The 25,915-nt window shown below is 33.2% G+C and overlaps 3 protein-coding genes and 1 non-coding gene across 4 annotated transcripts; 2 read left to right on the top strand and 2 right to left on the bottom strand.

Moving 5' to 3' along the window:
* Positions 1 to 6,199: 6,199 nt before the first annotated feature.
* LOC120184039 (auxin efflux carrier component 1-like) lies at positions 6,200 to 9,014 on the bottom strand. The gene is made up of 6 exons (XM_039188611.1): positions 7,699 to 9,014; positions 7,382 to 7,628; positions 7,187 to 7,272; positions 6,844 to 7,001; positions 6,685 to 6,761; positions 6,200 to 6,593 (listed from the first exon to the last, which is right to left on the bottom strand). Exons 1-6 carry the CDS (start codon positions 8,876 to 8,878, stop codon positions 6,527 to 6,529), a joined length of 1,815 nt encoding a protein of 604 aa, XP_039044542.1. The 5' UTR covers positions 8,879 to 9,014; the 3' UTR covers positions 6,200 to 6,526.
* A 2,919-nt stretch (positions 9,015 to 11,933) lies between these two features.
* LOC120184036 (protein C2-DOMAIN ABA-RELATED 4-like) lies at positions 11,934 to 13,989 on the bottom strand. The gene is made up of 3 exons (XM_039188609.1): positions 13,804 to 13,989; positions 12,954 to 13,049; positions 11,934 to 12,518 (listed from the first exon to the last, which is right to left on the bottom strand). The coding sequence occupies exons 1-3, from the start codon at positions 13,948 to 13,950 to the stop codon at positions 12,228 to 12,230; spliced, it is 534 nt and encodes a 177-aa protein (XP_039044540.1). The 5' UTR covers positions 13,951 to 13,989; the 3' UTR covers positions 11,934 to 12,227.
* A 4,289-nt stretch (positions 13,990 to 18,278) lies between these two features.
* On the top strand, positions 18,279 to 25,716 carry LOC120184099 (protection of telomeres protein 1a-like). Its single transcript, XM_039188657.1, has 10 exons — positions 18,279 to 18,464; positions 18,836 to 18,972; positions 22,044 to 22,233; positions 22,561 to 22,622; positions 22,772 to 22,860; positions 23,586 to 23,873; positions 23,987 to 24,063; positions 24,213 to 24,274; positions 24,957 to 25,109; positions 25,318 to 25,716. Exons 1-10 carry the CDS (start codon positions 18,350 to 18,352, stop codon positions 25,495 to 25,497), a joined length of 1,353 nt encoding a protein of 450 aa, XP_039044588.1. The 5' UTR covers positions 18,279 to 18,349; the 3' UTR covers positions 25,498 to 25,716.
* LOC120184227 lies at positions 18,503 to 18,602 on the top strand. The gene has a single exon (XR_005521999.1). It is a non-coding gene; the product is annotated as a small nucleolar RNA snoR113 (small nucleolar RNA).
* Positions 25,717 to 25,915: the final 199 nt, after the last annotated feature.

Here is a 25,915-nt window from a genome sequence, read left to right as displayed (position 1 = left end):
CTAAGTATGCGACCAGGGTCGATCTAGATTAGTCAAAACGAAACCTTGGAATTTGAGTGCAACAAAAAAAAATTGATTGATAATGTAAAGTTATTTCAACTCAAATAAAGATAAATTTCTTTTTATATAAAAGAACATACATGCAAAAGTTAAAAGTAATGCACCAAGAATATTCATGACGCATAAATGAAATTATTTTCGATTAAGAATAAAATGTGAATATTTTTAAGATGCTAACAATATATCTAAGCCAACAACAAGAATATTCTTTATGATAAAATAATATACGTTTGCAGTGATGGATTTAAAAATTTAAAATGAGGGTCCAAATTTTTTTCTTTTTTTCTCTTTTACTTAACACATTAAGCTAAATTTTATCAATTTTTCAAAATAATAGGATGGATTTGGCCCCTATGGGGGTTTAGTGCATCCACCATTGTATGTTCATCTAGAGCCATCTTAGATATTTTCAAGGTTCTGAGCGAAAACTCAAAATTAAGACTTTATAAAATGAGAGTATATTTAATTAATTTGAACAATTAATTTAATATTACATAGATAAGTCATAGAAAAATGATTAAATTTTGTGAAAATATTTTATTTTTATTATTTTATTAACAAAACACCTTAAATACAACTAAAAAGGAATAAATATAAAAAAATTGAATACATGTATGATACATACCTTGATTTTGAATAATAAATAAATAAATTGTATATTATTTCATTGTTAGATTTATATTGAAGAATACTAAAAATTAAAGAATATAATATAAATTGAAGTGTAAGATTTGAATAAAGAGAAAAAATTATTAGATTTAATTCAAAATTGAATAAATAAATAAGGGAAATAGAAAAAAGACAGTAAAAAACAAAACATTTTATGAAATTATAAAAATTAGGTTTAATTCAAAATTAAATGAATTAATAAGAGAAATGAAAAAAAAAAGTAAAAATTTAAATTTTTATGAAATTAGCATCAGCTTAGAATGTTTTAAACTCCAAAAATCATTAAGAACTGGTCTGAATAACGCAATATGGAGTATGTCGAGAAAAAGTTGGCTTCCCTGTAACCAAGCATTAGTTTCCTTCTTTTGTTGGAGAAATATTGGACAAATGCCAAATACTTCATTATGAAAATGGAGAAAACTTCTGGGTTTTTCTCTCTTGTCATGATCAATCAGTGTCTTACAATCAGCACATGCATGTTTATAGAGTTAAATAATGCGTATTTGACGTATGGTGTATAAATTTATATATTTGTCAATATAAGTCTTTCTTAATAAATAAATAAATACAAGTCTAGAAAACTAGGTTGGGCAGCAATTGAGTGGATGAGAGAGTCGATGTTGTTGATTAAATTCTTTTGGCTTAGGGTTTTCATTTGGCAAATCCCATTACACTACCTTATTTAGGGAGGTAAACGAGTCAAGTATTATTGAGCTCAACTCGACTCAATACTCTGAAATAGAGTTCGACTTGACTCGAAAAAATGAGAACTTGAAATCATGAATTAAAGCTCATAAAAACTCGAAAAAAATAATCTTAAACTTAACTCGATTAAAGCCTCGAACTCGAACCTGAATCTTAAATACATAAAAATCTTATATTGGATTAAAAAAATAACACATAAATGCTAATATTATTAATAATTTATTTTTTAAAAATCTTAATATATTATATTTTTGAGCTGCTCACAAGCGTTTCAAGTCGAGTATCAAGTAGCTCGTTTCGGCTCGTTAAGAACTCAAGTCGAGTATTTATCGAGGTTTGACCATGTTGATCTTGAGTAGCTCGCAATGTGTCTTGTTTCATTTACATTCCTAACCTTATCAAACCAAAAATTAATTGATATTCTTATTCTATTAGTATATGTATATATAAGAACAATCTAATGATTAACTTCAGTGGTTAAATGGTGTGTTACTCTACCTAAATGTTTTGAATTTGAAAAGTTGTGTTTTTAAAGTGTGTGTTGTTAATGGTTAAAAGATATTATGAACAAATATTATTTTATAATTATTCCAAAAAAATCATTTTTTAGTTATCGTTTGAATCTTGTTATTCCAGTCAACTCATAATTTTAATCCGAATCGAGTTTGAGTTTACAAAATTCGAATAACTAAAAAACTAAAAGTTAGAAATAAATTGTTGGATCCTTCTTTAGATATTTAGAATCTGTTCGTACTCATAGCATGAATGAAGAAAATAATCGTTGGGATTGTCCTTAGAACTTTGAAAACAAGGGCAAAAAATGAAATTGCAATTGCATGTGAGCTGGATTTTTACAAATTTATGGATGCTGATACGGACGCAATCGAAGAAGAGAATGCTGCAGACTAATGTGTAATGTCATCCACTCAATCATCACGGCTCTAATTGTTTCAATTTCTTTTGCTCTACTTTCTCCAACATCAATGGAGACGAGGCTTGACCCTGTAGTCCCATCACATACTTAAATCGAATCATATATATTTCTTTAAACTATTTTTTTAATTACAATAACCAATTTTAAAATTTTATTTCACACAACATTAAATATTAGTTTAATATCGATATCTAATTTATTAATTAATTAATCTAAATCAAATTTTACATAAATTTATTAAAATAATAATTTACCCGACTCAACTTATTTCATTCATGGATACCGAAAAATTTAACAGTAATTTTAACAATAAGTTTATAGAATAATGCGGCGGCAAATTGCATAAGGTAAGTTGTGTGCCCCATGATGTGCATCTATATTATTTTAAAAAATAGTTAAATTTAATTAATGTGTTAAGAGAAAAATGCATACTCATTATTTTTAAAAAGAAAATCAAAATTTTAGACTTTTATTTTTATATTTTTGGAAAATTAAGATTTGTTTGAGAAGTGCAATGCTAATTAGTCAATATTGGACAAATCCTGCTGCTTGGTCCCCTTTGCTTGGTCCGACAGATGCAAATTTTATTCCATTTCATTGGTGTTGTTTCAGACATTCTTTTTAAATATTTTAAGAGTGCATAAGAATAACGAAGTCAAAAACTAATTATCACCGGTATGTAACAGACAATAACTTAGGGTCAAATAAATTAACTTTGTGTTTCTCTCTTGTCATATCGTATTCGATTACACACCGTAATTTTTCCTTTGGATATTTTCCGACCAACCTTTATTAAGTTGATTTCCCAAGCCATAATTAGGCGTTTTTACCACAAAAAAAAAATCATCCTACCAGTAGATAATTATTTGTCAGGCAACGTTTTTCAAATATTACCGATTAATATTTTTTTTAATAGGTAGACGGAAGACGCGGATTAGGAAGTCTACCTTCCTAGTTACGTCTGAGCTTGCACCACTATAGAAAGGCACCGCTCACGAAACACTTCTTAGCGGGGAAATTTGACACGTGGGGGAAACCGCGGATCATGAGTCGCACCTTTCATCATTATTCCTTTAATATTACCCAATCGTCCGTCCCCCTCTCCTTAATTATCACCTACCCCATTTAATATTGTATGTCCCCTCCCCCTATAAATACCCCTCATACAACCCTCAAACCACACCAAAAATTCTCATTCTTCCTTTTATCCATCCTTCTATAAAACTTTAAGTAGGTTTTATTATATTTTTAGAAGGTAAGTTTTTTATTATATTATAATTATTTGATAATTTATTATTTTATTATATTTTAATGTACTATTTTTATACTTTTTTAGTTATAAAATAGAAGGTGAGTTGTTGCGTTTAGATGAGAATTATATCTTGCGTCATTTTACTGATACGATAACAATTTTAAATTGTATTATTTTAATTATTGTGAATGTTTTATTTATTTATTTATTTTAGTATTAGTTTATATTTTAATTTGTATATTATTTATTTAATAAGGGGAATGACCGTATATTTGATCCATTTATTCATAATGCTAAGTTAGAGATGTCGAGTCGTGTTTGTTCGTATTTAGCCGAGGTGGATTTGATTACATAACGAAATATGAATGACACTGTAACCTTGAACTAAACCTTATTTCTGCATTGATTAAGAGGTGGAGACTAGAGACACACATTTCATATTCCGTGTTGGGAGTGCACTATTACGCTAGAGGATGTTTCCATACATTTGGGGCTTTCGGTAGATGGGATGTTATTTTTGGTGTGGCGGATGGTGATTGTCATTCCTTGTACGATGAGTATCTTGAAGGTATACTGCCTAATTTCAACGGTGGTCGAATACCGTTATCATGATTGGCTACAAATTTTCAACATTTGAGTGAAGATTGTTCCGAGGAACAGACTAAAATATTTGCTTGGGCTTGCACATTACAACTCATAGGAGGGATATTGATGCCCATCAAATCTCGCAACCAAGTTCATTGCATGTGGTTGCGTCACCTCGAAGATTTTCACATTGTCGGCTCACTCAGTTAGGGCTCCACAATTTTGGCATTTATGAATAGAGAAATGTGTTAGGCAACTGATTATCGGAAAAATGCTATTGGCGTATTTCTCATTATTCTCCGGTCATGGGTGTGGTATCGTATGCCTTTTTTATGTCCGACCGTGAATATCTCGTTGGTCTTCCCGTTATTGTTGAGGTAATTTCAATACCGATATCGTATACAAATATTTTTTTTGAGTATATAATGATTTTTTTTTACATTGAATAGATGGTCATGTACAAGGCAAAATCATTGTGATATACTAGACGAATTGGAAGAACTTCGGCTACTCATTGATCAGAAGATTGGTAGAGATGTATTTAATTAAATTTTATTATTTACCTTTAATTATCGTTATATAATTAGAATATTATTTTTATAAGAATTATACATATTTGTTTTAGTTTCAATGCGCTCTTTATTCTACCGAAGACATGAGGCTTTTCATCATTATGTATTTAAAGAAAGAAGAAAAAAAGAGTGGCACACAAAGCACCAAGGACATAACATTCCTTCCGTTTTAAGGTTTTGTGTTAATTACTTAGACCGACTCAGATTATATATCTAACTTTGAAATATTTTATATATATAAAGACTCAAATTTAAGATATTTCTTAAATAATATCAAACTAATTATCACTCGAATTTATAAAATACATAACATTTAGTGAACAGGAAAAGGTGTCTTTGTATAATTATAAATAAATGTATAATTAAAAAAGAATCAGCCCTATGAAGAAAAAAATAGTTAGCAGAACCTAAAGGATGTGACTCATGTCTCCTAATATTCCAAAAGGGTAGAGATCATGTATATATCATAATATCAAATTCCCTCTTGTATTAAGGTCCCCTCTTTCATGTCTTGTACACTCGTGGATGTATGTATGTAGAATTCAACATAAGTACGTACTTATTTTAGAATTTGATTTTTTATATAAATTGTTCATTTTATTAAATTTGTTTATCATGAAATTTTACTTGTAATTACTCTATACAAAAACTTTTTGTTATCAATACATATGCATCTATTTTGAAAAATATTTCTGAATCTATCATTCTTATACACCATTCACCCTTTATTTCTAGCATCATCACAACTTTACGTATATTGAATTTCATAATATATAGATTTTTTTATATCATCCGTTTAATATTTAACGTTTAAATTAGTAATTAAATTAATTGAATAGAGTCGGATGAAAATAAATGAGTTGATCGAATTTACGAGTGAGAATATGTTTTAACTATAATTTGTAATGTTATTTAATAAAGATATTTTAAAGACGTCAGAATTTCTAAAAGATGCAATTGGAGGACTAAATTAAGTTAAAAAAATTAAACCTAAATTACAAAAGAGGAAAGTTGTTAAAAAGAAAAACATGAACTTATAATGTATTTTAATGGTTAAAAGCATTAACAAACTTATCTCAGTGGCTAAAGGAATCATTATTATTTCTAGAGCTCACAAGTTCGAGCACCATATGCTTCAGCAGGTGATTGAACGTCATTATCATTAAAACATATATTACTTTGTAAATTATAACGACACCAAAGCACATTCATTTTAATTTTCGAATATTAAAACTTTTGCTTAGATTCCAATTGAGTCCTCGTATCATCAATGAATGAGGTAGAAGAAAAGCTAGAATTGAGATGTCACTAGCCCTTCAAACGGAACATTCATGTATAAAACCTTTTTCATATATGGCCATCAAGATCGACGACTTCGTTTTTCAAATATTTCCCCTACAGAGGGCATAAATTCTTGGGATAAAATGACAAGCACTGATGCCTAGCTAGGCTAGCCACCCCTCGATTCTGCTTTTATAATTAACCAACAAAAAAGGGGGAGGGGGGAAGAACATTCGTTTCCTTATGAAATTGACTACAAATAAGATTTTACAAATCTTACTAGGAAAAACAAAACATCTGCATAAGTGAGATTAAACCACTGATGTCTTAGCTCGCCACCCCTCCATTCTGCTTTGTCCCTTTGAATTTCAATGAAGGGTTTACATTTCTTCGCATCACTTACCCTACAAAAAGGGCCTTTTAGTCTGAGGTGATGCAGCGAGTTGTTCACAAGTTAAAAAAGCCACTTTATATCCCCAATAAAATGTAGTACACCAGCGTTATGGGCAGCGCTATTAGCATCCCGAATATAACACTGCCATTCCATAAAAAAAGTACGATAAGATCACACATTTAATGGGACAGAAAGAGTATACAATTTTACGCGGTGTTAAGAGAAGTCTTACGCTGTGCTGAGAATATCAGGATGCACGCTGTATTCCTTGGCGAAGACGAAGGGGACAATGCCTTGTGGGAGAGCTGCCTGTTTTAGGAGGACATTTGCTTAATTGAATTGAATTGACCTTTTCCCTTGTAAGGTAGAAAAAGAAAGAAAGAAAGATGACCTGGACAATGGCAACGTGTAGGAGAACGCCACGGAGACCAACAGCGATGGAAGCGGCTGCCATGACAGCTGGACCTGTAAGGAATCTAACAGCCATTGCAAAAGCTGCGACGGAGTTCCCACATGCTATGATCCTCGGTTGCAATGCCATGAACAGACCTGTATGTATGTCATGTATGTATAAATAAAAAAAGCATGTCCCCATCCATCATCACTTCCACCAACCCCAACACATAATATTATCATTACCCACACTGTTGCTTGCTTGCTTTATTACAGCATTTTAATCATCTTAAAGTTGTAACAGAATAAAGAAAAAGAAAAGATCGTTTGTAAAGACTGACCGAGACTGAACATTGCCATGCCGAGGCCTGCATCTGACAGTATGGAAATGGACTTTGCTATGATTGCAGGCATTTGTACATCCCACCTATAACAATCCAAGCATCCCGGTTATCAAAACAGATTTACATAGCCATACACATATGTAATAAAGTAAGAAATAGGAATATAAGTCTAATCAGATAATGGATCCTAACCTGAATGAGATCAAGGACCAAGTGAGGCCTATTAAACTGGAGTAAGTGTTGGGATTTCTAATAAGCTTTCTCCAAACCATGATCAGTATAAGCCTTGTCATTACACTTGTGGGAGGCATGGTTATGGGTTTACTAATGCCATCTCCGGCTTTGTCACCTCCCTGGACATTGTTCATTTCTCTTCTGTTCCCAAAACTGAAGTCATCTCTCTCCATCAACTCCTCCTCATTCTCTCTACGCCCTTCAACTGACACAACATAATACCCCATTACTATTAATTAAAAAAGAAGAAAAAAAATTATCTGAAAATACTATACCTTTGCCTGGAGAGACAGCTACCCTAACTTCTTTATTGTCCGTTGCGGCACCATATTCATGGCCACCAAAGACATCGGATACTGGGGAAGCACTTGAGCTCCAAACAAACATATGAAGATCTTTACCACCTTCTTCGTGCTTTTGCTGACCTTGACCGTTAAGCTTTTTAGCATTACCATTAGCACCTTTAGAGCCGGTGGGCGAGAACATACCCGGATTAGGAGCAGGGTAATGAGCCGTTGCCCCACCGGGTCCGTTGTAATGTAACCTCGGCTTACCGGTGGCCGCACCGTCTTCCTCAAAATTCGACGGCCTGGGGGTCGGTCCACGGGAAGCAGACAAGCCATAAACGTCGGTAGAACCGAAATTCGAATTGCGTCCACCGGCCATCATGGAGTAGAAATCGGTGTGGTTAAAGCTCGAGCCTCTGGGCGTGGGGTTCCTCGATGATTGCAGGGAGTAAATCTCGGCATTGGTTAGATTGGAAGGTCGTGGCGTCGTAGAAGACAACCCTTGAGACCTCCTCGAGAAAATGTCAGACCTTGAAGCATTCGATCTTCGGACAGTAACATGGAGCTTACCATCTTCTTTGATCTCAGCTTCGGTTTCAATAGGCTGTCGACCATCGAGCGACATGATATCGGAGTCGACATGGATCGAAACAATGGAACCCGCAGTGTCCGGGAATTGCTCGGAGATGAGCATTTTGGCAGCTCGGTATTCAAACATGAAAAGCATCAGTGTGTACCAAATAATGCATTGAAGGACGACGATTTGCACCATCAAGCTGCCCGAGAAATCACCGTACATGCCTTTAAGCAAAGGGATACCCATAACCAAAGTATTGGGGAGCGTGGAGAGTGAAAAGAGTGTGATTGTCCATTCCAAGCAGCCTCTTTTGCTCACCTTGGTCCAAACCGCTAACACCACGAGAACTATAACTTTCTGCAGGCTATCAGCTGCTATGAAACGAAAGTTCATAGCATAAGGATTGTTTTGCGCTATGAAGTGAAAAGAGAGAAGCGGCACCGCAAAGAGAGCCACGAAGCGGTTGATGCCGGAGCACTGATCGGGAGTGAAGATCTTCCACCACTTGACGGAGCCGTAAGCTAAAATCATGGCCACGTAGAGTGGCACCATTGCAGTCATGACATGGTAGAAGTCTGTTAACGTGATCATCTTTGAAACAACAACACAGGAAGGATTACAAGTGCAAAGAAGAAGAAGAAATTCAGAAGGGAAAGAATATGTTATGTTTGGGGTATTGGAGAAAGGAAAATGGGCAGGGAGAGCAGAGAATAAAAAGCTTTTGAAAGTTGTGAGCAAGCTTGCACTTGCAGTCCCCAATGCCTAAAGCAATGGGGTTTTGCCTTTATTTTATGGTGTAGGCTTTTGAGTTGTGATAAGATGGGTGTAAGTTGGTATATTTGTAAATTGAATATAGTACTATTGTGGTGGTGGCTCTACCTTCGATGGACTCTATTGCCCACACTTCAGTAAAAAAGGAAAAGGATAAAGCAATTTGGTTGGGAGAGGGTGGGTGGGCGTGTCTCCAAGTAATTGTTTGGGATGATATACGCTCCTTTTCTCAAGCATTACAAGTGGCCCCTCAGCTCTTTTTCCTTCTTGGATTCGCTTTTTTGCTATATGGATTCTCTCTACCTTTTTATCCTTTCACTCTTACCATTTACCCCATAGAGATCATATAAATCCCCTTAAAATGCACTTATAAATTCATTTGATTAAGACTTGAGTATGTTTTGATTCAATCAATTAAAATATTAGATAGGTACTTACTATCATAGTGGGATGAAGCACTAGATCTCTTAAACAAGGTTAGGGATTGAAATCTTGATATTTACGAATAAAGTAAATTAGGTTGAGAGGGTCGTCTTCACCTCTGCATTATTCGATCTGGATTAGCCGATCAATAAATTGGATACCAGTGATTAGTTAAAAAAATAGTAGTTAGGTTAATTTAATATATAACTCTAAAATATTATGGGATGTCTAAATTTATGGGTTTTAATAATTACTTGACTGGATCTAAGGCCCAAAATTAATAAATCAGGACTGTGACAACACAAGAAAACCTAATCATATCCAAAACCAAGAATGAGGTATAAGTCAGATTGGATTAGATTGAATTAAACCAATTCAAGTTTAATTTTAAAAAATCTCAATCAATTTGAAAATCAATTCAATTTTTAAAATAAAAACTCGTATTCATACTTGGCCCAATATGATATCAGTGGAAGATCTAGAAATTTAAGAATAAGATCCAAAATTTTAATTTTTTCTTAAAAATAATAGGTATGCAAAAATTTTATTTTATTTTTCATTTTCTTAACACATTAAGTTAAATTTAACATTTTCCAAGATAATGGGATGCACTAGGCCCCTATAAAGGCTTGGTGCATTCGCCATCGCCTGACATGTCCTCGTATTATAGTGTAAGGTATTTTTTTTATAGAATCAACTAATTTTATTCAAAATATGAAATATCTCAAATTACAATAAAAATTTACAATTACAATCGTAAATTAAAAAATAATTAGGAAAATTTCCTATAATCATTTAAACAAAACTAACAACTTAATATCACATAAGGACCATTTAAAGGAAAGATTAAATATCTAAGCAAGAAACTCGAACAAAGATAGATACAAACAGTTCTGATTGTATCAATAAACAAACCACAAAAGGAGATCGAGCTATTGAAAGACCACAGACAAATCGCTAATAAGACTCGAGCGACATGAAAAACTATCAATGTACGAAAATCGGGTATCCAAATCCAATTCGAGGGTCCAAAGTAGAAAGATCAATAAGATATGAAATCAGCGTCATCTTTATCAATCGTGATGATGTCAAATCAATCATTAAAAAAATATAAATGAAAAAAACGACCAAACGACCGAAAAACATGCCAAGAGATATAAGAAAACTTGTCATGCATGCAAACTTCTTAAAAAAGAAAAAGAAAATATAGATACTATACAAGAAATGAAAAAGACAAGAAAAAATATCGACGGTTGACAACCAACGTTAAAATTGATGTTGTTATCGATCAAAAAAGATAAAAAAGAAAAGAGATAACGACATACCAATTAAAAAAATCTAGTTTTTTTTAATGAGAGAAATCGGATGGAGATAGTGTAAGGTATATTTTACTCCATGTATTTCTAAAACAACAACCAAAATCATTTTTATTAAAAAATTGAGCAAAATGATATCTTCATAATTGTTAAAAATTTATTATTTTAAACATACATGGATCAAAATGCACTTCAGTTCCTGCATCATACACCAATTGATTTGAATATCATTGTAATATCTATTAAGATGAATCTCCATCATTTATAGATTATTCAAAATTAGTTTAAGTTTCGATGAATTTCTAGGTTTACTCCTTCAAGATGATAAGCTTGCATGTCTGTTTCCCCAACGCAGAGAGCTAAAATTGGATTATCGAGTTGATTGGAAATAGGACATCGTGACTTGTTGATTCTTGTCTTCCAAAAACACCACTTCTTGGTCTGAATTATTAAGTATATACTGACACTAAAATTTGATAATAAATGAAAATAATATTATTTACTTTTAACGAATTTGATTGTAAGCTTTCTATATATCAACGAGTGTTATGGACAACGTCGAGAGAAAAACAGATCATAAAAAAATTTAAGATTTACGTGGAATTTTAAAAAGGAGAAATCATAAAAGAAATTTACTATATTATTAAAATATGCGAGATTGTTATAACATTTTTGGTTATTTAAGATTTACATTCTATTCCGACACCTGATACATCGGAGTTGTAATAAGGAGTTCAAATATAGATCGAGTTTGAGTTAAGAGTGTTTTGTCCATCATCAAGTAGAAATTATTTAACTCACAACGACATCTATGATCCCAACCAATAAAATTCATCAATTTTAAAGTAATTTTTAAATAACTACCCACTCCTTGTAGGAAAGAAGCGAAGATTTCACCTTAAAAAAAATAAGATAGACGGATTTTATTTGTTGGGATCACGAATAACGTGGTAAACCGGATCCATCTAATAATTTTTCTTCATTAAGGGGTTCAATCCAACTTGACTCCGAATATAATCAAAGTCCATTTGATTATCAGATACAGGGGGCTCAGAAAGAAAAGGAGAAGAAATACCTTTTGTAAATAAGATTTCATGCACATAGCAATGGAAAGAATACCACAGATTGTGCAAAAATGGGTATGAAACAGACATGATAAATATGCATTGAAGAATGTTTAACAAGGAAAAGCTTCTCAAAGAGAAGCTGAGAAAATTAAATTGTACAAAAAGTAATGGCCTCAATAGGGTATAAATGATGAGACAATTACCAAAATTTGTTCAATCCTATATATGAACCAAGTTCAGCTGCTACTATAAAAAGATCTGACTACGTATTCAGACTGTTCTCAGCACGAAATTAACGAGGCATCTGGTACTGGAAGCTCCAGAACCTTGAGTGAAACATATCGATACGGCATTTTTTGAACTTCAAACACCTTTAGACCCGGGAAGGTCAATCCAGTTAAGTTGAATTTCCAGTTCACCGCACTCCACATTTTTCAATCGGAGGCAAAGGTTTTGCACGACCTTCCCGTCGACCCACATAATGGCGCTCTCTTCAGACAGGCAGTTTGTCCTGCAGGGTTGCACTCGGGATATGGTGGTTCCACTCGGGATGTCTTCGAAATCCTGTTTCAAGGCTTCTACGTAAGGCCTGATGTCAAACTCCGCCTCTCCCATTTTGTCATCCTTGGTAAAAGTGTCATGGTCATACACCGTCTGGAGAGTCATGCAGACATGGGAAACACCGTAAATGAGCTAATAGCAGAAATAAACTCATATGTTAAAATGCCAAACTGCAGAAGGTTGCCTACACAGAGGACAGAAAATTGCTTTGGACTAAACTCATGGAAAGAAAGCATATTGTTCCTTGATACTTAAACAACTAAAATATAAATTCAGCATCAACATATGCAAAGAACACACATTAAACCAATTTAAGCATATAAATGACACATGTTTGCATATATTTGAAACTTTTTCTATTCATTTCCTATCGAAAATCTGTTTCGCCCCACTGCCAGAATTTTAGTTCGCATTGGGAGAATGGTTATCTGGGAATAAATGTAGGCGCCCAATGTTCTGCTATACAATAATGCAAGTGTTGATTATTGAACTGTCTACACTCCATGAATATTGTACAAGAAAACTTACCAGTTTTATTGGAACACTAGGATCCATTACGGAAAGAGTCAAATCCTCATTCCACTCAGGATTAACATCCTTCTTTATCACACGAGTCTTCAGTTTCTGTAAAAGAAATAGTTAAATGCAAAATTAGAACCAAGAGCAAGTTGCTCGAAAAGACGACTCCAGAAATTGAACATTGGAAGGTATTCATGCCCAAGCCATAAAATCCAAGTACAATTGTGGCGTTAGTAATATCAATTTTATACTTTTACATGATATAGACTTGCCTTTCAAACTTTAAACCACAAAGAACAACAGCAATATTCGATCCATATAAAAATTATTTGAGCCGTAACATTTCAAGTTGCCTTTGAATCCAGAATTCTGATAAGAACCCAGAATTTCAAAGTGATTTAGGAGCAAATTACATTGCATCATAGTGATATTCGTAAGCAAATATAGATATTTACGGGAAAAAACAACTAAATTCCTGGCGAAATTGTTAACCCATCTTAACAACAAGGTAGGGAGACTAAGGGGTGTTTGTTTACTACTGAATGGAATCATTCAGCGCTGAATGCTGAACGATTCAGTATTTTACGTGTTTGATTATCATCTTTGAATGAAGACTATACTGAATGATCATTAAGCACTCAGTATTTTATCATAATACCTATTTTTTCACATGTTATATTATTAAACGATCATATTTTAGAATACAATAAATAATTATGAAGTAAAAATAAAAATATTCAGAATTAAGATTGTACATTTAGAATCATTATCAAACAGTTTTAGAGTTGATTTATATAGATCATTTAAATCATTCACGCTTAATCATTTTATTTTATCAAAGAGAGAGAGAGAGACAGACCTGTTTACCCATCTTAACAACAACGTAAGGGTCGCTGCTTCGGACATCACGAACGGCAAGGTTGACGCCTCGTTTGACCCGAATCCGTAACAGACCCAACGAACAGGCCATCAACGATGAGTTCGCTTCTCTTGGAGATTCTGCCATTTCTTTTCGGTCTCCCTTCTTTTTATACCCAAAGCATACAAGTTTATTCCTTACGTTAACTTCTACCAAATCAAAATTCAAAATAAATAAATAAAAATATTAAACGAGATAGCCGATGATTATAGAAAATGAAATAGCTTAAGTTTAAGGGGACCCACCTGACCGCTCTTTGTTGACAGTCTGGGAGTTTTTCCTTTAAAAAGGATGTTTGGAGGTAGATGGTGGGGCAAGGAGAGTGACCGGGAGATCCGGTACCCGGTACGTGAAACTACTGGATGACAATTGGTCGTCGTTGTATAATTATTCAGGGAAGCGAGTAGAATGCGGTAATATATATTATAAAAGTCAATTCTACAATTAATTAAGGTTTGAATATCCTTTTAAATCCTTAAATTTTCTATAAAAAAATATTCTTTTTTAACTTTTTAAACTTAAAATTCGAAGTTTTATTATAAATTAAACTTAAAATTTGAAGTTTAATTATAAATTAACCAATCTTTTATCGTATTGTACTCTTAAGAATTAAAATTTTTCTAATTAGACCGAATTTAACGGAATTGAAAACAAGGGAATAGTGAACAAAAAAGAGATGCAAGCTTAGGGAATACAAGTGAAGTTAGGAGAAAATGGTCATCCGCTTCAGTTGCCAGATCCAATAGTACAAAGTCCCTATCAGTGGTAGGAAGGGAAGCTTATCACCGACAAAGTATGGATGCAAAAACTGACCCCGTATCTCAACCACCACAACACCTAACAGGTGACTCTTTGCGACCCCACTGAGCCCCAACCATTGTTTCTCGGAAGCACTTCTGGAGCTTCCCTTGGACTCGAATTGAGTTGCCTTCTTATCATCCTGCAAAGAGCCCTTCGTCGCAACGCTCTTCGGGAATAGTGCAGAAAAACAGAACCACGTCAGGATCCTGTGTAGCAACAACAGCAATACTTTTATCGGGTATTCTTGGGCTTCATATAGAAGGGGAAAGAGAGAGCAGCAAGACACTGTCTGATATATAGTTTTCGAAATTTCTCAATCCACCACTGATATATATACGAGTTCAAAAGTTAACCAAGAGAAGAACGATTACGTATGGATAAAAAGAAATAATGCTTTGCGTCCTCCAAACTTTCCATAGCAACAAGAGTAAGTGGGATAGATATGTGTAGTGATGTTTTCTCGTGAACGTGCCACCCAAATAAAAAGCCACAAGTATATGCATATGCAACTGATCTGGCAATCATCCTTGGCCTGGGATCCCTCCTAGTTTTAAAAAGACTAGGAAATAAGGCAAGCAGGACTATAATGAAGGTTGTCATCGGTGTTATCTGCCATTTCATTCAGATCCAGTATAAGACAGATCAATCAATACTTCTATCATACAAAAAATGGAAATAACATACCCTCAATTGTTAAATATAAACAAGGAACAATATCTAACAGTCCAACTAGCAGCCAATGCCTTTACTCATTGCTGAGATAACGTGATTATCAAAGGGAGATGGGAATGGGGATCGGCATGGCAGCCAACTTGGGTAGATCCAAACATGAAATTGTTCAGCAATTATGTACAAGATCAATCCTACAATATTTACCGAATCTCCTTACCCGAGGTAATACGACAAACGGTGATGCATCACCAACTACTCCACCTGTGAGTGAAGCTACTGATACTGGTATATTGAAGCCAACTCTCCTCAGCAAGTAAGCAATCTCTTTATCTAAAATTATATATAAAACCCAAAAAATTGGTGCCCAGTAAGCATGACAGAGTCCCCTGCCAAAAGGAAACATGCAGCGGATGACTTGTTGTATCTGCAAGGTATTTGCAGCATGCTTAATTCAATGCACATAACAAGTAAAAGTGAAACCATAAAATTTGCTAAAAGGAATATGCACTTCTAAATTAATGAGAAGAGGAGGGTATAAGAAGCGAAGTGTGGTGTCAAGGTCCACGTGAAGCTGAATACAAAAGTCTTGCAAATGCTCTCTCTGAGTTAATATGGATAGAACAGTTGTTGAGTGAAATTGGTGTATTTATCCTTGGTAAGCCAGTTGTTTGGTGTGATAACACCTCAACTGTGTCTCTTGCAGCAAATCCAACAAATCATGCTCGTGTGAAGCATGTTGAAATTGATATGTTTTTCGTTCGTGAGCGTGTCCTTGCTGGGAAGCTGGTAGTTAATCATGTTCCAAGTAGAGAGCAAGCTGCAGATATTTTAACTAAGCCTGTTCCTCGAGCTGTTTTTCCTCGACTTCGTTATCAACTTGGGGTCAAGTCTCATGAAGAAGTTAAAAGACAAAAAGAAACCGGGAGAATATTAGAATATTCTAATAGGATGTGAACCAGGAAAATATTAGAATACCTGTTGTTGTCAATGTTTCAATTGTATTGGGCCGTTTGGGTTGTTAGTGTCTGTTATAGAGTTTGTTACAACTCAGGTGTACTATAAATATTTGGGTTCCCTTAGTTGGGCCATTTATCGTACTGATCTTAATGAAATCCAATAATATTCTCCCTTTGTTATCTTTCTCTCTTTCGTCTATTCTGTCATATTCTTCCTTATAGTTTTCAGATCGTCATCAGTCATTCTGACATGGTGGCTATGCCGAAAAACCAAAAGCCCTTTTTTATGGCTGCCGGCGATCGTGAACTCTCTTGCAGCTCCATTCTACAACGAACACAAAACCGATAAAACACTACAGATTTCACAAACTGAGTTAACGACAACGTTAAACGACAAGTAATGTCAATAGACAAATTCAGTGTAACTTAAAAGGTAAGTAATTTTGTTTTCAATTTTAAAAAGGCTATATATATAATTTGACCTTAAATTTTATACCTTTATCAAATCTACCCTTAAGGATCGTTTAGTTCACAAAATATAAGATTACCTTTGAAAATGATATTACTGAAATGTTACATTACTTAACATGTCTTTTAAATTTTTTTAATACGGACACTAACCCTCTTACTAGTAAACACTTGGTATTCCTTGAATAATGTTTTATAAATAATACAAAATATTAATGAGAATATAATTGAGTCAGTGAATTGATAAAATAAAATATTTAAAAATTACACTTAAAAGATCAAATCGAATAAAATCTAATTAAAAAAGTTAAGTTATAAAAAATAAGAGATTCCTCGTCAAAAACAGAAAAAGAATTTGTACATACATTCCAAAATGATTGAAGATTAATTTTATCAAAATGAACTTACAAAATGAAAGATAATTTTAAAAAAAAAATTAAGGATCAAATAATAAAACAATTAAGTTATATAGCTAAAGTTAAAAATAAAAACAACGTAAGTGTAATATTCAAGCTTTTAAAATTTAAACTTAACTCAAATTTAATTTTTTTGAACAATTAATTTGAATTAAATCGAATAATTTAAAATAAAAAATTATTTGTAGTCAAATTATATTTTATTCACCCTACGCTTTTTTACCTTAAATGATTAAAAGGATAATTTTTATATCTAGATCTCCCAAATTCGAGCACCATCAACTATATAGTATTTGAACTTTTAGTATCAAATGATTTAGAGTCTCTAGAACAGATACCACAACTTGTAATCACCTTATATTAATAAAATAGAACTAAGAAAATAATTAAATATTTTAATTTTCCTTTTTTTACCTAAATATCACCCAAAAGAATAACATCAAAGATAACATATTTTTTTGCCACATAAGACAAAGACGTGTTACATGAAAATGCCTTTAAAAATGCACCCTGTATATCAATCTTATATTCAATAACTTAGTAAATATATGTTTTAAAAAATTTATTTAAAACTTAAAAAACTCATATTTACACGATGTGAGATTTTAAATGCTGAGGGTTATCTTCAATCTTGTGGTCATGGATCGAGTCTCACGGTGGGTAATTCATAATTCTGACTGTCGGAGGTCTTCCACGGAAACTGCTCTCAACCTGGCGTTGGGAGCAGCCTACTACCTTACCTCCCCTCACCCCATTACATATGGGAATAGGGTCAGCTATCGTTGTTTGCATATGATTTTTTTTCTTCTAAATGTTAAAAGGTAATTTTTTAATATATATTTATTGATTGATTAAAAATAAAGTTAATACAATTGTTTTTTATTGCTCAAGTCATTTATAATTGTATATAAATATGGGATTGAATCATAATGTTTTAAAAGAAGAAAAATGAGTTGAAAGATTATCCCATAATAATTTTTTTATAAATTTAATTTATTTAATAAATTAAAATAAATATTTATATTTATATAAAAAATAATATTTTAATTAATTACTTATCTCTTTTATTTTCTTTAACCTAAAAAAAATCAAAAAGCGTCGGTTCAGTCCGTCCAAATATAAGCAAGCCCTAATTCCAGCATTCAGACTAATTGCAGGTATAGAGGGGGAGTGATGGCTCCTTGCGGGACTCGTACCATAAAGGAGGCAATTTCTTGCTTACGCGAGAAAGTTAACCTATTCGGGGTGATTCTCGACTACACTTGGCCGAAGAAAAGCAAAGGAACCGGTAAGGCCTGCCGTTTCTTTACTCGTTTTAACTGTGTCAGGCTGTGATGACACAAAGGCCGGACTTACGGCTGCTACCGCTTCTTGAGATGGTAGTAGGGTGATGTTTCGTTGCGATAAGGTGTTTGTGCTGAGCCACTGTTTTTTTTTTCACGAGTTCCTTGATGCTTGTAGTTTGTGTATGAAACTTTCTAGAAAAAAATTATTCCTTTTTATTAATTTTCTTTATGAAAAGTAAAAGACAAGAAGATGATTTCTTATGGGAAAAATTTCTTTTATTTCTTTACTTTTTTTTCACTAATTTTCTTGATTGTACTTGTATGGAAGTTGTAAACTTATTTTGCTCAGCCAAAATTTATTGTTTCTTTGCAGACTATATATGTAAGCTTACAATAATTGATGCGTCAGATCCTGAGCTTCGGCTTCCCGTGCATGTGTTTGAAAGAGAAAGGAAACGTCTTCCTCGTGTTGCTGCTGTTGGAGATATTATTCACCTTTCACGTGTCAAGGTATACTCCAATAACTATAGTGTTTTCTTGCCTCTTGCTTTCTGTTTTTTCCACCTCAATATTGCTTGTGTTTGGTCAGTTCTTATTTCAGCTTTGGTTATTTTTTCTGTTTATGAATCTATTAAAGGATTGAAAACAGCTTTTTTCCTCGGAGTTTAGGATATTTGCAATTCCTGAAGCATTTGCAAATGTTTTAACAATTTGAGGTCAGTTAGGTTTTAGAATTGGGGAAGTGATTCAGCCATGGAAGAAGAAACTGTATTGCTTATATATTAGATTATCAGTAGCTCAGTACTAGCAATTGAAAGAAGAATAAGGCGAGAGTAATTAAAAAGGAGATTACTGACAGATAAAGAAAGAGAACCTCTTATAACTCAGATCACTTATACAATAGTTTCACTGATGACTCATCAATAACTAAAATTTCCGTCAAACCAAATTCCAAATGATGGTATGATTGTGAAGTGATATATTTGGTAAATGTTAATTGATCCGAATTGGACTAAGATTGTCATTAGATTAGAATTAAGATTGATTTATAATGTTACTTTGGATATATCCTGTATGCCTGAATAGAATTGAAATAAGGTCTCGTAGACAAATAATATCAAGACCTATTTTTTAAACTAACTAAGCTATTTATTTACTGTCACAATGAACTCAGCTGTTCCCGAGACTGATTTTGATAATGTTTTTTTGGATAATATTGACCAATGACATTGTGATAAGACATATAGCCTAACATTCTTAGCCATGTGAGTCATAAAGTTGAATCTCCTTGGCTGTAGATAAGCTCATTTAATACTTTTTGCATCTGCTGTTATGTTTGCTCTGAAGGGCATAATTTGCATAAGAAATTAAATGTAGATATATTGGGGATTTTCTATGAAAACAACTACTATTGTTGTTTATTTTTTCTACTGGCTGAGAATAATTTGCCTCCAGAAGTGACAGATCTCTCCCTGTCCATCTTGTGTGGCCCCGGTTTCTTCTTAGTGTATCCTTTAGGCATTAAATAGGGTATGTTCCTTGAAATTAGTATAAAGAGCTAATCCTTGGTGAATGTTGAGTGTTGACCTTAATGTGTAAATATATTGATGCTCTTGTTATATATGATTCTTTATTAGATTATTAGAAGTTTTTTTATGAGTTGTAGTTAATGCATATGCTTATTAACTTCTAACCGAAATTTCGTTATGCAAGCATGTGAAGTCATCACAATTCAATTTGTAGACTAGACTCCATTGGTTGTTTTAATTTATTGATAAATAAGATCAAATTCAATGCAATATGTCTACTACATATTTTCTTTTGTTACAGCCTTATAGTTAAGATAAAATGTAGTCTCCTGCATTTTGCTGAAGTGGACTTGTTTTTCTTAATTTGTTATTATTTTTGATTATGTTTTTTTAAGATAAACTTCTAGGCCTATTTTCAGGCCCTTAACTATTAAATTGAGTTTTTAGGCTGAATATTAGAGCCTGCTAAATTTTGTGGCCTGGCATACAAAGCATGTTGCCTTTAATTTTTATATAGAAATTGTAATACAATAAATGAGGTTGGTTCATGCATCGGGCTTCCTATCTCTTTTACTTGCACAAGTCAATGGGTTTGCATATGAGAGTGCTTGCACGACAATGTTATCTTTTAGGTTTGGTGGCCTTACAACTGCTCGAATTTAAAACTTTACTGCTCTGCACAATTCTCAATTGCACAAGCTCATTGGAATTGCCAATTTAGTCAAATCACAGGCCTATAGCATACTTTATGATTAATGTTTGATGCTAGAGATGGCAAACCGAAATAAACTGACAGAACTTGCTTGATATTGACCATGCTTATAACTCTAAATTGGGTAAAATAGTCAAAAAGCCAAATTGATCAAATATAAGTTTTACCAAATTTGGAAATAATGCAAAAGCAAATTGACCTGATATAATTAACTTGACTGAAAGTTGCTTCTTATCGAATGCACTAACTTTTGTGGTAATCCAAACTTGAATTGATTTGATACCTGAAATGGTCCAAATTTATTTGAGTGGTGGACAATCCAAATTTGTAAAGTAAAATAAAAATGTTTGACATTTACTCTCAAAGTGTGTAATATAAATACATAGTTTAGGAAGAACAAATTGACTATGTATAGATGCAACACTTGAAGAATTAGATGGCCAAAAAGTATTCAACGGTTGAAGCATTAGTCGTAAAAAATTTAAATCCAAGGCAATTAAATATTTTTTTTGATTGAGCTTTATGTGAATTAGGATGTTTGATATTTTCCTCTCTTTTTTAACCATGGATGACACTAAGAAATTTAGTTTTATCTCATAACCATTCTTAATTAATTTAATTTTAAGATTCATTGTTAAAGCAAGCAGTTAATTGATTATTTATCTATTAATTAAATATTAATGTTATATAGAAATGATATTCCTTTATATCCTTTACTTGTATTTTTGCTACGTTATGCAACTTATCATATGAAGTAATATAAACCCAATATGACCTAACATGAAATAATTCAAACCTTAAATGGTTTGATCAAAATGATTTAGAATGCCCAATAATGAAATTGGTTGTACGTTATGATTCAGAGTAATGAATTTCAGAGGTACTCTAGTCCTCCTTCCTATGTCCTTCATGTTACTTATATAACATGTAGGACATGAAGGAGGTCTTTAATGAGGCCTTTCTTTTATAAAAAAAAATAATGAAATAACCCAAGTCCAAAATAACTTGATATAATGCATGATCGATAATAGCTTTGACCTTAGTATGAAATGATTCAACTTGATGTCAGCTGAATTTGCATGATTGCACATCTATTTATAACATATAATGGAAAGAATGATTTGAGTCTCATAGCCAGTAGTTGAGAGTCTTTGGCTTCTTGTCAACGAACTATCCTGAAAGCTTAGTCCATTACCTTTGGATAAATATTATTTTGCCTCCCGATTTATTATATATATATATATATATATTGGATAATTCAGATTTATATTTTTCATTTCCCATAAATGGTATTTTATCTTCTATAAATTTAGTTTGAAAAAGGTAATTACCGTTTGCAGATGGAAATTTATGAAGGAGTTATTTATGCTGTATACAACAAAAATTTCTCTTCATTTGCTTTATATGACGGGAAAGATGGTCAAAGTTATCGGCCTTATCAAGGCCACTTAAAATTGCCTGCGGAAGATCAGGATAGAATGATGATCACAGGCCTGAGAAACTGGTTAGCAAGCTCACAGGTCATTGACGGTATGCTTTTTGTTTGCTAGTGATCTCTGTATTTCAACATTAACTGGTATGTTATATGTCTTTAACAATTGTACTCTCTACATTAGCATCAATCAAATTTGAATGTTCGAACAAATGTCAAATGTGTATGGTTCATTCCTCTCGTTCTCGACTCTTGAAGCGATTCGGGGTTGCATCTATGATTTTGATTCTATTTGCATATATATTAAAAGTCATGCATGTGCATTGCCTCTTATGTGATTCTATGCTCTAATTATGATGCCAAAAATCTGGTCATTATACCATCGCCCAAAAAAATGTTTTACTGTTATTCTTTTTTTTTGGTAGTGCCAAACTTCTTATTATTGAAGGAGATCAATCAAGTGGAACCGGTAAATATCGCTTGCAAGGTATTAAACAATAACTTCGATTTTCCAGTGCTATACTTTTTTGCTTGGTTTTCAAATATGTCATATTTAATCACATGTTAGTAATGTTTTTTATTATTATTTCAATGTGTGCTGATCCATCTTTGTATTTAATTTTTGGCCATACTAAGGTACTTCATACATGCAAGACTACTAATAATGAGGGGATGATCTTTCTTTGGGATGGAACTGATGCTCCACCTATCAATATTACTAAAAAGTGAGTTGGTATCTTTTAATAGATTCTCTGTTTATTTAAACCTTAACCCTAAAGAAAACACTAGGGTTTGATGATTTTGTATTCCTACTTTTTAGAACCGTAGTATTGCCACTTACCAAAATTATTATTGAAAGTACAGTTGATACTTTCTAAATTTCAAATTTACATGGCAAAAAAGCTAATTTGTTCTTCAAGAAATGCACTAATATGCACATATGTATTCGAGTTCTCGTATAGTAAACTTTCTATAGCATGAATTTAAACCTTCTCAATGAGTTACTACTGTGCTGATATTCTTGGCAAATCATTTGCTTGCGACTGATTCTTTTTAACTTTTACTCAAGTACTTCAAACTGTTATTTACATTTATTCATAATTAGTGCAGCATTGTGTATGCATGACGTAACTGTTTTCTTTTACTATTATTGTTGTCAACCTGTTACATCGCATATTTGATGAAAAAACAAAAAGAAGAAAGAGATAGAGAGAGAGAGAGCCAAATCATTGGGAGAACATGCGCTTTCCTTACCTCCTTTGGGGCAAAGTATCTTCTTGAAATTCATATTTGATCTATCTGAAGTTTTAAGTCTGTCATGATGAAAGTTGACTTCATTTATTGAACAAGTTTTAGTTTTGCAAGCACAATATTGATGCTTTCTATGCCTAGTTTATTTATTTATTTGTAATCTAACAGATTTAGTCATACTAATGAGTATGCTCCATAGGGTGGAAGATGAAGGACATAATCCGCTTTCTCTACATTTGGAAAAATTGCCTTTATCAAGTGATGTGCTATGCACATTTCCTACTGCTGGCACCATATTAAGAGTGTTCCTCGAAGTAGATGTAGACTGTATTGAACATATCCTTCAGTTGCTGAAAAATGGTCAATGGGTGAAACTTTTTCATTTATCATGCAAAGAGCGTGAAGGATTATGGTATGGTGAGTTCACATCAAATTCAAAGATCCAAGATATGTCAAATGATGATATTCTCATGATTGACCGCCAAAGGTGATTTTTTGTTGCAAGCGTCATCTTGTTAAACAAATAGATGGTATATTTGATTGATATTCTTTTTGGAAGATTTCAAAATAACACTCTCTTACTATATCCATGTTTGTCAGAAAATATGCTTGCCGATCGCGAGGTAATCCAGATCGGATGCCATTCTGGGCCTCTAAACCGCCATCAAGAATAACAGGTTTCATGTTCAGACTATAATATGTTTAGATTTCTTATGGATCAGTGTATTTGATTCAATCTCGTAAATGCAATTATAACATTTTTCCTGGAACCTATTGAAATGGATTATTGATTATGTAATTTTAATTTTTCTATGCGCTTGATCAGTGGTCGACTCTGGTGTTGTTGCGCCATTTGCTACATTGATGGATGTTCTCACTTGTCGAAAGGTATTCTACCTTTCCACATTTTCTGATATCATGGAGGTGGTTATTTTGTTAGAAGAAGTAGGCCATGCCACTTTACCACTTTCTTTTGATCCAATGTTTCCCAAAATACCTCCCAGAACCTTTGAAACCCTTTCAGATAAATCTGTAATATCTTTCCGTGATTCCGTACCTCACAACCACCAACATTATTGGTCTGCCAAGATTAGGTGGGCTTTGGTTGAGTTTTTTGAAATATGATATATATTTTTTTGCTGCAATAATTGGTTTGGGCTTTGTACTTGTGTATATGGGATGCTTAAAATTTGGTTGTTTAATGTTGTAGTTCTTCCTACTGGCAATGGGTGGCTGGATGGTCTGAGTTGTCGAGCACTAGTTGTTAGCTGTTTTATTGTGATGCTAAAGATGGTTATTTTCTCTTTTTTATTGCAATTGCATCGTTTTGAGTGTTACTTTTTTTTATATAGCAGAAGTGAAGATTATTTGTGCAATTGTCATCCTATTCTAGACTATAACTAATATTTTGCTAGAGAGGCCTAAGCTCGGCGATTTTATCCTTATTAAGGTGTTTCATGAACAGTAAGGGGATGCTCATATTTAGTTTGAAGGCTATGGCGACATTATTAAACTAGAGAATAATTTTCAACTGGAGCTGTGATTATTTGTTGTTTGAGTAATCTTCCAGGTAGCAAGGAAGTTCAGGTGTGTAATACGAGTCGTTGCTGTATTTCCATGGCGAGTGGAGGATTTTCGCGCTCGTGATGGAACTTATAGGGTTAGGTTCACCCTAGAGGATCCAACTGCCCGAATCCATGCTTATGCTTTTGCTGAAGATGGGGTAAAGACATTATTGAACCATTTCTCTTCACATTTATAGATCTTGTGATGATATAACCGTTAGACTTGGAAATGGTGACATCTGCTGCTTTGATTTTGTAAAGTATCTTTTATGTATTGTGAAATTGATGTTTACTTGTGGTGGTGTATTATGCATTCCTCCTGACTCTTGTATAATGTTTAATTTCTATTTTGCTACATTTCTTAAGGAGAAATTTTTCAATGGTTCATCAAATCATGCACTGAAACGGAAGCTAGACGAATTGCTTGGAGCACCTGATGAAACTGAAGGTGGTGCTAGAAATCAGCCATGGGTGCAGTGTTGCCTGATATCTCATTCCGGAAAAAAACGCCGTTGGATATGTGATACCAAGCTTATTGGTGAATGAGTCTCTAGCTAAGGTTAAGATTAGGAGAAACAAGGCATTACTTTTTGCGAGTACCAGGGATTATGCTTTTGCTCTCTCTAGCTATAACTTATGTGAAGTTACTTATCTTGATGTAAAAATGATTGCCCAAACTAATGGTAACATATATGTATATTTTGTATGGCATTCGCTTTTCCAGATGTTGCTGATGCCTCTGCTACTTTAGCAATTTCGATTGAAGGCGTGATTTATTTATTTTCATTAAAATTAATCGCATTTCTTTGGTCAAAGGTGTTACTTAATACTCTTTGTTTAGCTAATTTTTTTTACGTAGGTAATGGTTTTGGGTAAATAGATAGCTTTTGTGTAATTGAGAATATTATTGACCCAAAAAAAAAAACTTTACCAAATGGTAGAAGAGACAAACGTTTGGGGCAAA

This window comes from Hibiscus syriacus, unplaced genomic scaffold (genome assembly GCF_006381635.1).
Source record: "Hibiscus syriacus cultivar Baekdansim isolate YM2019G1 unplaced genomic scaffold, ASM638163v2 tig00112857_pilon, whole genome shotgun sequence".
NCBI lineage: Eukaryota > Viridiplantae > Streptophyta > Magnoliopsida > Malvales > Malvaceae > Hibiscus > Hibiscus syriacus.
The sequence above is the reverse complement of the archived record's forward strand: the minus strand, read 5'-3'. Positions and strand labels throughout refer to the sequence as shown.